At 45.2% G+C, this 15,147-nt stretch overlaps 2 protein-coding genes and 1 non-coding gene across 5 annotated transcripts in view; 2 read left to right on the plus strand and 1 right to left on the minus strand.

Annotated features, from left to right (window-relative positions):
* The window catches only part of SELENOT (selenoprotein T), a 93,547-nt gene extending 83,998 nt beyond the window's left edge, over positions 1–9,549 (minus strand). Inside the window, exon 1 of the mRNA XM_068128582.2 lies at positions 9,379–9,549. The gene's annotated coding sequence lies outside the window, so the exon portion shown is untranslated. The remainder of the gene's footprint in view (positions 1–9,378) is intronic.
* Positions 1–15,147, plus strand: part of TMTC4 (transmembrane O-mannosyltransferase targeting cadherins 4) — a 166,102-nt gene that overhangs the window by 49,527 nt on the left and 101,428 nt on the right. For all 3 annotated transcript variants that reach the window (XM_068128585.2, XM_068128586.2, XM_078784646.1), the window contains one exon: positions 9,448–9,547. In XM_068128585.2, coding sequence (XP_067984686.2) covers positions 9,448–9,547 — 100 coding nt within the window. The remainder of the gene's footprint in view (positions 1–9,447; positions 9,548–15,147) is intronic.
* Positions 9,772–9,843, plus strand: TRNAP-AGG (transfer RNA proline (anticodon AGG)). Its single transcript has one exon. It is a non-coding gene; the product is annotated as a tRNA-Pro (tRNA).

A 15,147-nucleotide genomic window follows, 5' to 3' on the forward strand; every position in this document is an offset into this window, starting at 1 on the left:
GAATCAGCCCTTGCCGACCAACCCAGAACGAGGGGTTGGCTTTAGAGGGCGGAGAGAGAACGTTTTGGGGAGGTTCGCAAAGGGTCAAGGGTGGGGCTTATATAACCCGAGGCAGAGGCCCCCGGAGAGAGTCGAGGAGGGAGGAGATCAGAAGACAGAAAGGCCTTGAGTTGGACTAAGCAAGAGAGGAAGTTTTTGGACTGGGTGGGACTAAGAAAGAGAGAGAAAGAGTCCTGAAGCTTGTGAGGGAAAGAGAGAGAACCCGTCACACCAACCCCCCACCAGCCGCGTTGGCTCCACCAAGCGTTCACCTCCACCAAGGCTCCACCAAGCTCTGCGTTGGCTCCACCAAGCGTTCACCTCCACCAAGGCTCCACCAAGCTCTGCATTGGCTCCACTAAGCTTTCACCTCCACCAAGGCTCCACCAAGCTCCGCGTTGGCTCCACCAAGCATTCACCTCCACCAAGCATTCACCTCCACCAAAGCTCCACCAAGCTCCGCGTTGGCTCCACCAAGCGTTCACCTCCAGCCATCCACCTCCTGCGATTCCTGTCATCATTCCCCGCGTGAGTCTGTCTTTTGTTTGTTCTGTCCTGGGTTAATTAAGAATGTAGGTAAGCTAGTATTTTCACTGTGTCACCTGCGTCTTATGTGCTGTAAATAAACGTGACTGCTTTCTTTTTGCTTATGTGTGTAAATAGTAAATATATTTAGTAGTATTTCCAAACCTTTCTTTGCCTTCGTCTTCCTCTTTGCATTCGTCGTTTTAGTCTTTTCCCTCATTGAGCAGCCGCGGTGCGATCCGGCCAACGTTTGGGTGGAATCGGGTTCTAATCGGGGAATAACTGTTCGGTCGCGGTAATACCAACCGCTCGGTAAAATAACATCTTTAACCGCGTCCGCAACAATATATATATATATATATATATATATATATATATATATATATAACACACACACACACACACACACACACGTACATATACATATACATAGACCCTGGTGTTGGGCTAGCGGCTAGGGTGCCGGCTTAGGATCCCAGGATCCTGGGTTTGAATCCCGGTCAATTGCTGAATTAACGCCAGGGGGGTTGACTCAGCCTGTTATCCTTCCGAGGTCGGCTAATTGAGTACCAGTTCACTGGTAATTCCCTGTTTGTCGTTAAAGGCAGCAAAAAGGGTTGGCGTCAGGAAGGGCATCCGGCCGTAAAACATTGCTTCAAAAAGGGGACCGAAAAACAACAACAACCACGGTTCCCGAAAAAGGCCAACCCCTGCTTTGCGGGGAAAAATGGCCTCTAAAGGTGGTTATATACATATACATACGGTCGGACCCCGCTATTCGTGGAATCCGCGTATTCGAGTTGATAAAATGAGACATATGTCTCTATTCGTGGAAAAATGTCCGGCAAATTCGCAGTTTTTTTTCTCTTCGCGGTTGTGTTCCACAAAATCGCGTCCCCCCCCCCCCTATTCCTATTTTCCTATTCCCCCCCCCCCTTATTCCTATTTTCCTATTCCCCCCCCCCCTATTCGCGGCCATGTTCTGCTAATTTGCGGTTTTTCAAGGGCGCAAAAAAAACGAACGAGCCGCTCGCTTGACGCATTTATAAAACCCATATTTTACCAGCCATGCAAAAAGCAGGTGGACGTACGTACGCAAAAAAACATCTTATACAAGCCGTGAGCATGACCTGCTTTTACAGTACCGTACATTCACTGCTGTGTGCTTTGCATTTTCATGGCTTTCGCGGGCGCGAATTTTAGTCGCACTATAAGCGAGCTTTGCGGGATATCCCACCAAATGTGTAAACAAGTCAACCCCGCGAATTATAGAATGCAAAGGCTTCACTAAATCGATTACAGTTTGCAATTTACGGTAAAACATCATCAGAGATGTTACACAATGAAAACGCTTCGGGGGATGTTCCATCAGCGACTAAAACATCTCAACCCCGCGAATTATAGAATGCAAATGCTTCATGAAATCTATTATGGAAATTAACAGATACGCTCGATACGGCATCATCTGATAGCATCCCCCACAAACAATGAGCTCCCGCAGATACCCACAATGCTCGCAATCATACATATAAATACAGATTGTGTCCATCTCCATCATTGTTCTCGTCCCGTTGCTTCGACCTGTGGTTTTGACTCGCTCTGCTCATCGTTCAATAATGGCTCCCAAGCGCAAGAGCAGTTCCGGAGATGTGTCGACTACCAAGAGGCAGAAGAAAGTGATGTGCCTAAGCCAGAACGTGGAGCCGCTCGACCGGCTTTCGAGAGGAGAGAGTGCGGCCTCTGTTGGCAGGCATTATGGCGTCACCGAATCCACCGGTTGCTACATACGGAAGAAGGAGAAGGCCATTCGTGAGAAAGCTTCAGCGAGCATTGTATAGGATACGAAGGTGGTCACCCATGTCCGGAATGCCCACATGGAAAGGATGGAGAAGACTCTCAGAATATGGATCAAGGACAACAGCAGACGATGGACTTGATGCTGAAAACCATGATGCTGAACCGTTTCCTAAACCCGCTCATCGAGGACGATTTGGACCCATTCCAAAGGTTTCCGAGGAGGCGGAGGCGGGCAGTAATGAGGAAGAGGTGCCGAGGTCCAACCTCATAGTCCAGTTCATGGGCGAGTTGCTGCAAGACATTCCGGGCGATTGCCGACAGGGTGCAAGATGCTGACCCAGTTGTGGAGAGGCACCTCAAGTTCAAGAGGCCCTTGGATGATGTGCTACTCCCGTACAAAGAGCTGCATCGAAATGTTGCGCAATGTGTCAGGCAGCTTCCCATCACCCATTTCTTCAGCCATGCTCCCTCCACCTCAAAATCACCAGCATTCTCACCAGCGTCCTCACCAGCATTCTCACCAGCATTATCACCAGCATCCTCACCCGCATTCTCAACCAGCGTCGTCACTTTCTCCTCCCTCTCCTGGTTCTGCCTTAGTGCACGATTTTGCTGCCATCATTTGAGTCGTCCTCAAAGTTCGAGGAATTCTTGGCATTTTAATTCATCATCATCATCATCATCATCATCATCATCATCATCATCATCACCACCATCATCATCATCATTTGAAAGTATTTTTTAATTTTTTTGTTCTTTGCTTATACTGGTGATGAATTAGCTTGTGTAAGAGCCAGCACATTACACACGGAACGGGCACAGACCCATAAAAACATACAATAAATAAAGGGACAGAGAGGAAAACATACAAGCACAACAACAGTAGAGAACAGGGATGTCGGTAGATCTATGGAAGAGAGGGCAGGTGGGGGGGTGGAGGGGGGGGGGGGGGAGTGGAGAGAAAGGGGTCCCCGGTATAAAACAAATTGACACAACTAGGAATTTCAGGAAAGAAGTTGGAAATTGAAAGAGGTGGATTTGGGGTGTTTTAGTGGGTGTAGAAAAGATCAAGGTTTTGGATGGGGGAAGATAAGAGATGGCGGTGAACAGCTGTTATGAAGACCTGGAGGGAGGAGTGGGATTGAAGAGAGTGTGGGAGTTTGTTCCAGAGGTGGGAGAAAAGAGGAATGAAAGAGTGAAGGTGAGCAGAGAGTCTTGATTTTGGGGGTTTCACCAGAAGAGGGTTGCTGGCAGATCTTGTGCATCCTGCAGGAAAATTTGGAGGACAGAGCACAGACAGAACAGGGGGAGCTAGGCTGGAGAAGAGTCGGTAGAAGACATAAAGACCACCAACCTGCCTGCGGTGAGTGAGTGAAAGGCCCTTAGAATCAGCTTCACCACGGGAGATAACAATGATTCTGAAAGCTTTGGTTTCAACAGCATGAAGCAGAGCGAGTTGTGAGGCAGGAGCACCAGACCAGAGGGGAGAGTAGTATTCCATTGAGCTGCAGATGAAAGCTTTGTATGTGATGATGAGTTCAGAAGTGCCCAGAAAGGACTTCACACAATGGAGGATGGACAGACAGTGACTGGCTTTGGAGGCCAGCTTGGAAATGTGGTTTTTCCAGGACAGATCATGGCAGATAGTGAGACCCAAAAGCTTGAGTGACAGAACTTCTTCAAGAGGATTGTTCAGAAAGTAGATGGGAGGGTTGTCCAGATTGTCTTTACAGAGAGACAAAGTGAGAGTGTGGGATTTGTTAGGATTGAAAGACATGTTCTACTTGTTTGACCAGTTTGTGATATTGTCCAGGTCTGCAGAGAGTGAAGAGGCTACTGCCTGCCAATCTGAGGGTTGAGATATAGAGCGGCAGAGAGTGGAGTCATCAGCAAAGAGATAGCGAGGATTTTTCAGAGTCGGAGAGATCATTAATGAAGACCAAAAAAAGCACAGGGCCCAGAACACTGCCTTGGGGAACTCAAACTCAAAGTTGCATGTGTTTGTAAAATATAAAATTTAAATGGTACATGGTGGTGTTGTGTTTTTTTTTTTACTTTCACGGTACGGTATGGTTAAGCACTTTTAATAAATTGTAAGCGCATTTCTTCCAAAAATTGGAAATGTTACCTGGCGTTGTCGTTTTTTTTTTTTTTTGTAAGCATTTTTTTGTGAAACTGTAATCATGTGCATTTCTGGTCGAAAACATTTTAAACTTAAAAAAATTTCCTCTATGAATCAGGAACCACTGGGGACCTATAACGTGTCCCCCCCTTTGCCCAATTGAAACAATGCTGCGGCATACATTCATGGGATTTTCATCGACTTTTATGGATTTTCATCGACCTTCGCGGATTTTCATCGATCTTTGCGGAATTTCATTGACTGTCGTGGATTATCACCGCCATTCGCGGGTTTTGACTCACCATTTCCGGGACTTTCATCGACCTTCGTGGATTATCGTCGATATTCTCGGGATTTGCGTCACCATTCGTGGATTTTGCCTCGCCATTCACGGTTTGGTCCTCTCTATTCGCGGATTTTCGCGACTTGGGAACCTATCCCCCCTTTCGCCATTGAAACATTGCCTCGCTATTCGTGGGTTTCGCTATTCGTGGATTTTCCAGGAACGTATCCCCCACGAATAGCGGGGTCTGACTGTATATATATATATATAACATATATATATATATATATATATATATATAACATATATATATATATATATACAGTATATATATACGTATATATATATATATATATATATATATATATATATATTGTTATGTTTGTGGGGGTAGGTGAAGAAATACCTTAGGAAAGTGGGGAATGTATAGCTTAGAATGGACCATATGCGTGAAAAAGAAGAATCTCTGTATCAAGTCGGTCGACTGTGCGGGTAAGAGCGTTTTCATGTTGCCATAAGGGGGTGTGGCTTTTGTGTTAACTAGTTCTAGGGAGTAAGATTAATAAACCTCAGTGTGTAATTGGCATTGATTGTTCCCTGTGATTTTTCCCTTTGTTCTTATAAAATTCACTCGGCCACCCATGCAATCGGCACATTGCCACAACCACACCGCCAAGCCCGACCGAACATTTTGCCGATTGGCATGGGAACCCCGCCCCAAACATTCTCGATGTGCGTCAAGAAAGGCCATGAGGCCAGGCCCCGGAGCGAACGATTGGTCATGGCCATGGACTGAAGTGGTGGGGCGAGAGGATTGGTTTGAATGTGACGTCAGCGAGAAGAGGTGAGGATGCGTTTCCCCCTATCTCGCTCTGTTCTGGCCCTGGCTTCGTGACGAGCAGACGATTTCTGTCTCAGGCTCGGGGTGGCGTCTGGTTCGTGTGTATTGTGAGGAGAGCTCTTCCGGAGCTGTTGTGGACAACTATCACGCTTTAGCGTGAGGAGGAGGTGTTGGTTGACGGTGTTGCTCTTCAGAGATGGAGTAGGTCGTGAGCGAAACAAAGAAGGATCCTGCCTGCTTGCCTCACGCCGGCGGCTGGCTACGGGCGCGATTCCGTGCCATCTTATTCGCTTCCCACACGGTGACTCTGGTTCGACGACCAGCAAGCCCTACCAGCCATTTGGGGACGCAAAGCCCAGTGACGGCTGATTTATAAGTGCATTTTATTTTCTTTATCTTTCCTTGTGTCTGTCATTGAGCCAAAATGTGTCTGTAATTAGCCTATTACTATTAGTTTTACCTCAACATTTTAATTGTCTTTGCATTTATTTTCATTAAATCCATTATTTGTTGCATATTACTTTTGTGTGTCTTATTTCATTTCTTTGTTCTGTGGGTTCGGATTAACCCCGTGTGTTCCCAATTAGATAAGGCTTCAGGCCTTTCCCACGCGCGCCTCAAACAATCCCAACAAGTTTCGAAATACGCCTCGGAGTTAAAGCATTGTTTGGCTATCTGCTGCCTGTGATCTTAATCACTGGTGACACGACAATATATATATTGTTGCGGATCTCCCGAAGCCCGTTCCCGTTACAAAAGGGGGATTAAACCCCTTTTTCCCCCCTGGATCTTCGGGTCTGCGAGGCCGAATCGCCACTTCCGGAGCAAGCGTGAAAAAGGGTATCGGGACAACTTCGCACGTACCTTTAACCCACGCTGCGACGAAAGCGGGGACCGAACCTCGCACATGCCACGCTTAATCGAGTACGCCCGATCGGTATGCGTATCACATGACTCGTGCTGTTACTTATTATGGAACCCGATTCGAGCGGTTCTATTCGTACCATGCGAAGCCAATTCATGGAAGGGACAGGAATGGTCAAATCAGAGGAAGAACACAATTTATTATTATTTACAATGATCAGGATGAAGGAAAGGGGACACAGAGTAGAAGCTTAATCAATCTTAGCTTAAGCCCAGACACAGGGCCCACTCACGCACATGGGGAGATGGAGGAAGAATGTTCGCGTGCCAAATGCGCTTTGCCGTCGGTCGCTCTGTAACAGCTCGCCCGGCGTGGCTCTCTGGCGGTCACGGCACGTATGCAGGCGAAGGCAGGCAGGAGGAGATCGCGCGTCTGTGGCCCGGCACGGGTCGTCCTCTCGAGCGCGCGATTAATACAGCGCAGAGCGGAGGGCACGGGGCACGGGAAAGTTCATGTACAATCTCGATACCCGGCAATTCAATGCACTCGTTCTGCGGCGCATTCTCGTGCGTGCTCAAGCTCAACTCAACTCCACTCACTCTCACAGGGAACTGATCTCTTGTCTCACAGGGAACTTGAACTGATCTCTCGTCTGACAGGGAACTCAGAACTTGAACTGACGATACTCTCCGGCTCTGACTGAGGTGGGGGGGTTCGGAGCAGGGTTTTATGGCCCCACCCCAGAGTCTCACTCGAATGTTCCAAAACCCACCTCTCATCGTCGTCGTTAGCCACTCTCCTCGAGCCCTGATTGGCGGCTCGTTGCTTACCGGCCACTCCCTCCTGCAGCACCTCCCTTCGGCCTCGCCAGACTTGTTCAGGCCTGCCACGTGGCATGCTATCGCCAAAAGAACCGCCCTACTCACGGACCTGCTCAACGCAAAAACTAACACAGGACAGGACTACGCTTACATTCACTAAGAAATAACTGAACTATCGCGAGGCTTCATGTTGTGGTGCGTCTACCTACGAGGGGGAATTATTCTTTATTCCAAAACCACAACAATATATATATATATAGCTCTTTCTAACCACTGACTCACTGACTGACTGATATTAATGTTTGGTACCTTCCGGATGTCGTAGAAAGCAGAAATTTGGTGTGCTGATGGACATTGAAGCCGGTACATCGGGAAAAATCACAGAACCGTCCTGAAGCGTCCATAAATGTAAATTTACCAAAAGAACAGTAAACGCATCCTAAAAATAAAAACCTCAATCAATATCAAGCATTCGAAAATTGTAATTTCTATAACTGTAAACTGTGATATAAACATGACAATAATGTCCGTCACGCCACTCCACCAAAGAGCCAGGTATAAGGCTACGCCACTCCAGCCCATTAATCCCATCAAATGCCCATGCTTTGATCCATGCACTGTATTTAGTGGTTGTCAAGTCGAGGAAATTTCACACATGTCCATATATGGTCATGTCTACATTTCATAGTACAGTATATGTGTATATACTGTATATTTTATTCTAGGTCGAATCATCTCGATTCTCGAAGATATTATAACTTATAAAATGGGTTGTGATGTCTGGAGTGTCTGTCTGTCCTTCCGGTCGTCCATCCATCCGTTAAACTTTTGCTATCTTGCTACTCCCCTGTTATCACCCAGAAGCCTGGTGTTGGCTTAACGGTTAAGATAGCTGGCTTGAGATCTCAGAGTCCTGAGTTGAAGCTGAGGGGGTGATGGGGGAAGAGGGTGGAGAGGGGAGAGGGGGAGGGGAAGGGAGGGGGGAGAGCGGGGAGAGGAGGGGAAAGGGAGGAGAGAGGGGAAGGGGGGGGGGGAGGCAGGAGAGGAAGGGGGTTCATATATATGCTGGTGGGTGAATGTGGTGAATGTGGCGTTCATCACGTTTCTGAGTTAAGTGTGATGCCGTTCAGGAATAGAAGAAGCCGTACTACCAACGTTGTACACTTCTGGAATTGTTTGATTTATTTGTATTAAAATGTCTGGTGATTGTTTTGTATTTATTTGTGTGAATGTGTACTTGTATATAACTGTCATTAATTTAAAAAGGCTTAGGCACTATCGAGCTTTTTTAACTCCAAAAAAACGATCTTTTCTCTCTTCAATTTTTTTTTTTTGGCCTAAAACACTCCCAGGCACTCACTGATAAACCTCTGAAAGTTTGACGAAGATCCGTTCAGCCATCTCTGAGAAAAATGGCGACACAGACAGACAGACAAATAAACACACAGACAGACATCTCTCTTACATAGTAGATAAGCTCTTCTCTTCTCTCCATATTCTTTCTCTTCCCTCTTCTTCCACGCTCCCATACTTGGCTTTCCCGCTCCTATCCTTCTTTGTTTCCCAATCATTTGTAATCGATAGATGATTCCAAACCAGTTGAATCTTGTCGGAAAGTATGCCAAAGTTTTAAGATCCATGATGGGCAGAATTGCCTTTCCTTTTTTTTCGTTGCACAGTTGATCTTTTTGTATGCATGGTCGAGGCTCATGGAAGGGCAGAATGGGAACGGAACAAGACGGAAAGGGAGGAAACACAAACAGCAGAGCAGAAGTTTCACTCGTTACCTTTGACCTTTAATTAAGTGAGGTGTATGTACAAGTCCTAAGTCAAAGCTCCGTTTATCCTGTAAATGATCTGCCCTAGATTGTTCCAGGCACCCATTCAATCCGATTCTCTGCCACGTCACCATTTTTATATATTTTACCAACAGTTGAGCCCAATGCTCTTGTGCACATGCAAACACTTGGTGTGAAAGAAGCTACTCATGACAACATGTTATCATTTGCTGTTATATATGACATTTTGATCACTCATTACATGTACTCAAATTGACATGCACACGTAGTTGAGAAAAGGTCTCACCACTGCAGTGAGGATGTTTTGCTCCACACAGGTGTGCCGAAACTATCGGGTATGCATGTCCCATCGCAGGTGGCAGGGATCGTTGGCCGAGCAGACCTCCTCTGTGCTGCGTTCTTCTTCCTCTCCTTCTCTTCCTACATGAAGGCTTTCAACGCTGCTCTCTCCCAGAGTACGTACCCTGAATTACACACTGAGGTTTTGCACTTTGAATCCCTCTTGACAAAACCGTTACTTTTGAATTTGAAAAAATAATTCCTCATCCAAGTTTCTTTGAATGTTGTACTGGCTGTGAAAATACACTGGAATTTCATCTCAAGGTTGATCCAAGTATTTTGTAATGCTTCCAGATGCCCATGGAATGTTATGCATCTGCAAGGCTCCACTTAGGCATGTGGCTCGTTGGTCTAGGGGTATGATTCTCGCTTAGGGTGCGAGAGGTCCCGGGTTCAAATCCCGGACGAGCCCTTCTTTTTTTCCTCTTTCTTTCAGAAAAACTACTTTTAAAAACTTTTCTTTAAAGAAAGCTGTTATGACACTAAAATCTAGTTTGTGAAATAAAGTAATTTTCCTTAGCTGAGTTTTTATATCAATGTGTCACTGTGCAAGTTGGATCAGCTGACTGCCTTGCTACAAACTTATCGATTTAAATCTTTCTTTGGCATGACATTCGTCAGTCATGAGATTTTCTCTTCTCATCTCGACTTCTACCTGCTCATCTGTACTTTTCCCTTTCTTCCAAACCCATCACCTTTCTCTGGGTCTACCCAAACAAAGTACCTCCCTGCAGTGAGCTTTATCGATAGTTTGATCAGCTTGGATGGGAATATTACAGATTTTTTTTTTTTTGCCAAAGATGACAAAACAAATATGCGTTGTGAGGGCAACAGAGAGTTCTTCTTCCTTGCACCCAATGTCCTTCATATTTCCCACTTACCAATGCACATTTTAGACGCAGTATTTAATTTGGCTTCATCCTCTTTCCAGACACAGTTAGACACGTCTCCAATTCGGTTCCTTTACCTCTCCAGACACATATTTGAAACATTAAAGAGAGATCATGGTTGCTTGCAGTCCCAGCCAACATACCTGAGTGAACTTCCAGGAAGCATTTCGTGGTGTTATTCACTCTTGAAGATTGGTACCACGTTCGAAGTGTGCAATATACAGTAGGTAAATTAAAATGCAAATTTCTGTGAAAGTCAATTTAATATCGAAAATTGAAAAAGTTTTGATTTTTGCTGTACATTATATTGTTACATGGAAGGAAGTTGGGGAGGTGGGGGGATCCATAGTCAGACCGTGGTAAGTGTAGTATGGTCCTTGGGTTTTGAGTGGCTGTTAGATTAACATGTACGAGGCAGCGTATGTAATTTATGGACAGGTTAGACCTTAATATGTGGACGTGAACACGTCATGGTAGGCGGGACTAGTAGGCGAGAACTTCTCATGAGAGGCTTCAATAACTTCTCATCTGTCTGGCCATCACAATCTCTATGGCCAGTGTGTGTTATAGCCATGGTGGCGTAATGTGCAATGGAGATGGAAGTGCCATCCTGCATTTATTTTTTATAGGTGCCGTCCCTGTGGGCGGGACGGCTCGTTCAGAGAACTCTGCCCAAGAACAGGGACTCTGCCCAAGGGGAGGAGATTGTGAGAGACCTCGCTTGAGGAAGGAGGACAAAGAGAGACCTGGTGACAAAGAAGAAGAGGCCTTGTTGTTGAGGTTGATCGTAGAAAGCCTTGTGTGAAAAGATAGGCAAAACTGTTGGTGTGGACCCAGTGTGGCTTTGTTTTGGATTGGATTGACCGAAGCTGGGTTCACCCCGTGTTGGTGGAGGAAGAGGACCAAAAGCACCCCCAAGGGGCCTTGTTTATAAGACAGAGGTCACAAGGCCTGGTGGAGGAGCTGGATTCTACACCAAGCACCATCTTCATTGTGCTCATGTTGGCTTCGGAATCATCCCACACCTGGTCCCCGAAATGATGTGTTTAGAGCCTCCATTCACGCTATGCACCAGATAAGGGAAGTCTCACCTACCAATTCTTTTGCTGCATGTGTATGATCTGTGGTCCTCTTTGAGCCTCTTTGTGTTTATTTGACTCGCTTGGTTCGTTCTGTTTTTGTTTATAGCGTCTTGTTACCCTTTTTCTCTGTTTACTTTCTAAATAAATCCTTTGAAAGGGTAAGAAACGTGTTTCAGCTATCTGCTTCCGTGGCCGTTTCCCGCCATTAATTCGGCCCAATTGAAGTTCCTTGCTGAACAGTAAATTGTTCGAATTAATGAAATAAATGCATTAAAATATATAATAAAAGATCCGCACAGGCGCTTGGTCTCCCGTACCACGCCGGCGGGCGTATGAACAAGAACGTGACGACAACTTTACAGTTTGACATATGGCCAAAGAATGCCGTTTTATTCTGGAATTAACAAATCATACAGAAAATATATTAATTACCAAGTGTTCGTACCAAGTGTTCACATCCGCAAAATGAGCGAATACTCAAAAGAAAATACAAACGGAGAAAAATGGCGGTTTGCACGCTCCCACTCAAAACGGCAAGCAGAGAAAAAAAGGCACTTCCATCCCAGGCCCGAGTTGTTGTTGTTGTTTACTGAATCTCAACTGCGGGAGTTGTTGTTGTTGTTGAGCCTCAACAAGATCGTTCGGACAATCTACCGAGTCTAACTCGGCGCTGAGGTTCCTGTTTTCACGGGAGCTTCAGACGTGACAATATTATCCAGTACTGGTTATATCCATTTACCCCAAAGAAAATATGCAGGAAACAATTTGTGGATTTTTGTACAGTAATAGATTATTGAACTAACCAACACCAGTTATAGTCCTGTGGTGTTAGAGAAACTCTCCCCACCATAGAAACACCTAGACAAGGCAAGGAGATGGTGGGGGATGAAATTACTTGCTTTTGTCCATACATATTGAGATTGTTGTTTTAATGATTAATCCATGGCTATATCGCTAATGTTAGGCGATGCTAGATTCGGTCTTACCTTCAACATCCCTCTAATTTAATTTTATAAGATAATTAGAGTGTGGATGTGTAAGTGCTAGGTCTTTGACCTTTCGTTCACCTTGGCACGAGCCTAAGGTCCAGGGGAGGTGGCTGTGTTATGCGTATGGGGTACAGGGTATAGTTATCAAAGTGTAAGGCCTCAGCATGTACCGGGTGGTCGTGTAGGATGGATAATTTTTACCTGTAACAAGGACTTTGTGTTTCTGCTAAGTCATCCGTTTTCTGTGTGCCGTTGGAAGGCGTTGTTGTGTGTTGTAGTGGTAGGGGATAACTAGATTCATGGTGTCACATGATCTGTCCTTCCTTTTGAATTGGTGAAGGAAAGGTGAGGTGAAGAGACCGTCTCGTGTAGGGGTTCTTAACCTGTGGTCCATGGACCCCTTTGGGGTCCGTGGATGGGCTTCAGGGGGTCCGTGAACCAGGCGATGGGACTTGAAGCGCTTGATGGAACTTAGGGCAGAAGTTTCACTTTTTTTGAGAGAAAAGGAAAGTTGGAACAGTTTGACAGGGAGGAGTTCATTCACGGCTTGGCTTATTTGGCGCATATTTTTGGCCATATGAATGTGGTAAGTCTTTCGATTCAAGGCCCTGCAGTCACCATTATGGATGCTGCTGAAAACGGACAAGCTCTTTTGGCCAAGCTGCCACTGTGGAAGAGGAGATTGGAGGCAGACAACGAAGCAAACTTTCCAATGCTGGAGAAAGTGCTTCTGCAGGATGGAGTCGAGAGAGACAAAGCCCTGACTATTTCTCTGCAGGCAGAAATGTGCAGACACCTGGAAACGCTGCAGAACTCTTTCGAAGGTTACTTCTGCTCAGATGACCTTAAAGTTGAAACGTGGATTCGTAATCCTTTCCTTGCTGATATAAACTGTAATAATGATGCAGACCTTGCCAAAGATGACCTCATTGACCTGAGGACAAAGGAAATACATGAGTGTGAGTACATGAGTTATACGACATGAGTTCAACTCGAAGAGTCTTGGAGAATTTTGGTGTTCCTTGACACAAGCCGACCCTCGTCTGGCGAAGCGAGCTGTGGGAGCTCTGATTCCGTTTGCAACCACAAATCTTTGCGAGTCAGGATTTTCAGCACTTGTTACCATCAAAACGAAAAGTAGAAATCGATTGGATATCAAACATGACATGCGTGTTGCCTTGTCAAAGACCACTCCCCAATTTCATCTTCTTATTGAAGCCAAACAACAACAGCCTTCTCACTGAAATGTACTTTTGAGCAGAATTGAAGTTTATTTTTTGTTTAATTTGCACAATTTGGATATATTTCATTTTATTCAGGGAATGGTCATTGATTTTTTCATGAAAAAAGTGAGATATATTCTTTGTTAAGATTGTTTTTTATTCTGATTATGACGGTATGTGAAGGAAATAATTTTCCTATGCAATAAAATTTATTCATTGCATGCAAAATTTTGTGTTTATATGCTTATTTGCATTTTTCTGGGGAGGGGTCCGTAGCTTTCACCAGATTCTCAAAGGGGTCCATGACTCAAAAAAGGTAAAGAACCCCTGCTCTAGTGGTTCATTAACACGAGGTTGCCCCAGCACTCGGCAAGTAATTTTGCTCCGTTCTCCCCTTCCCCCGGCAGCTTAGGTAGTTCGTCTTCGTCCATATAGTGGGGCAGCTTAGGTAGTGGATGGGGACATGCCGGATAAAAGCACCAAATTTTATCAGGCAATCTCCAGGGTCCCAGATATGATTCTATAACCGGCGCCAAGCGATACGACCACTCTTATTTGAAATTTTGTATTATTTGTGAATTTTTTTTTCAAAATTTTGGAATTTTTTTTTTTTTTTGGTTTTTGGAAAAGAAATGTTTTTATTGCAGAAATGAGAATCTTGTCCGATCATTTTGGTGTAATTGTTTTTAAAATCGAACATCTAGAAGTATTTTAAAACAATATTTGAAAATTAGGTGTCTCGGTTGCATTTCCTCAATTTTTTTTAAACGTTCTAATTAACGTAGAAAGATGAAATAAACGTCATTTTAACGGGCTCGGGACAGCGCGTTCAATGCCGTTGGTTTCAGCGCTCTAACTTAATTAGGAAAAATGTATGCCCGAAAAACCTGAAAGTCGGAGCCTGCCCTTAACACATACGAAAATCAAGAAAAATGGATACTCTTTCAGACCGTGCGTATATTCACCCAACATGGTGCAAAATTACTTCTCGGCTAAGCTACTTCTCACATCGGCAGCTGCATAGTTCGAAATTACATGGACATGTGAAGCATGTCCTTCTATCTGCAGTCTGATGAATGACGTGATCTGCCAACTTGGGGCCCTTGTGTGTCACTTGGGGCTCTCTGCTCACGCTTCTTGGTCTTCTTGCAGTTGTAAAGGATGACTTGTGAAGCTTTGAGACAGGTCTGTGAATCCGTTGTGTCCTGGTCTTTCAGATCAGCCCCTTTCATCAGCATGGTTATCAGGGATTTGAGTTGGGTCGGGACAGCCTTCTGCTGGCAGTCACTGGGGAAGGCACCATCAAAGTTGAACCCGCTTGAGCTGAAGATTTCATTTCGTACAATCCTGGCAGCTTTCGCCAAAATCAGAGCATCTCCCTCAACGTCCTGTTTGAACGCCTGCTTCAGCATTTCCTGCATTCCTTGTTCACACACGAGTATCACTTGTTTCCCGTCACTTTGCTCTTGGGCGTGGGGGAAGTGATTCAAAACTTGCTCCTTGAAACGGCCCTTGTTGATGTCACTGGTAAT

This window comes from Myxine glutinosa, chromosome 9 (genome assembly GCF_964187855.1).
Source record: "Myxine glutinosa chromosome 9, kmMyxGlut1.1, whole genome shotgun sequence".
NCBI lineage: Eukaryota > Metazoa > Chordata > Myxini > Myxiniformes > Myxinidae > Myxine > Myxine glutinosa.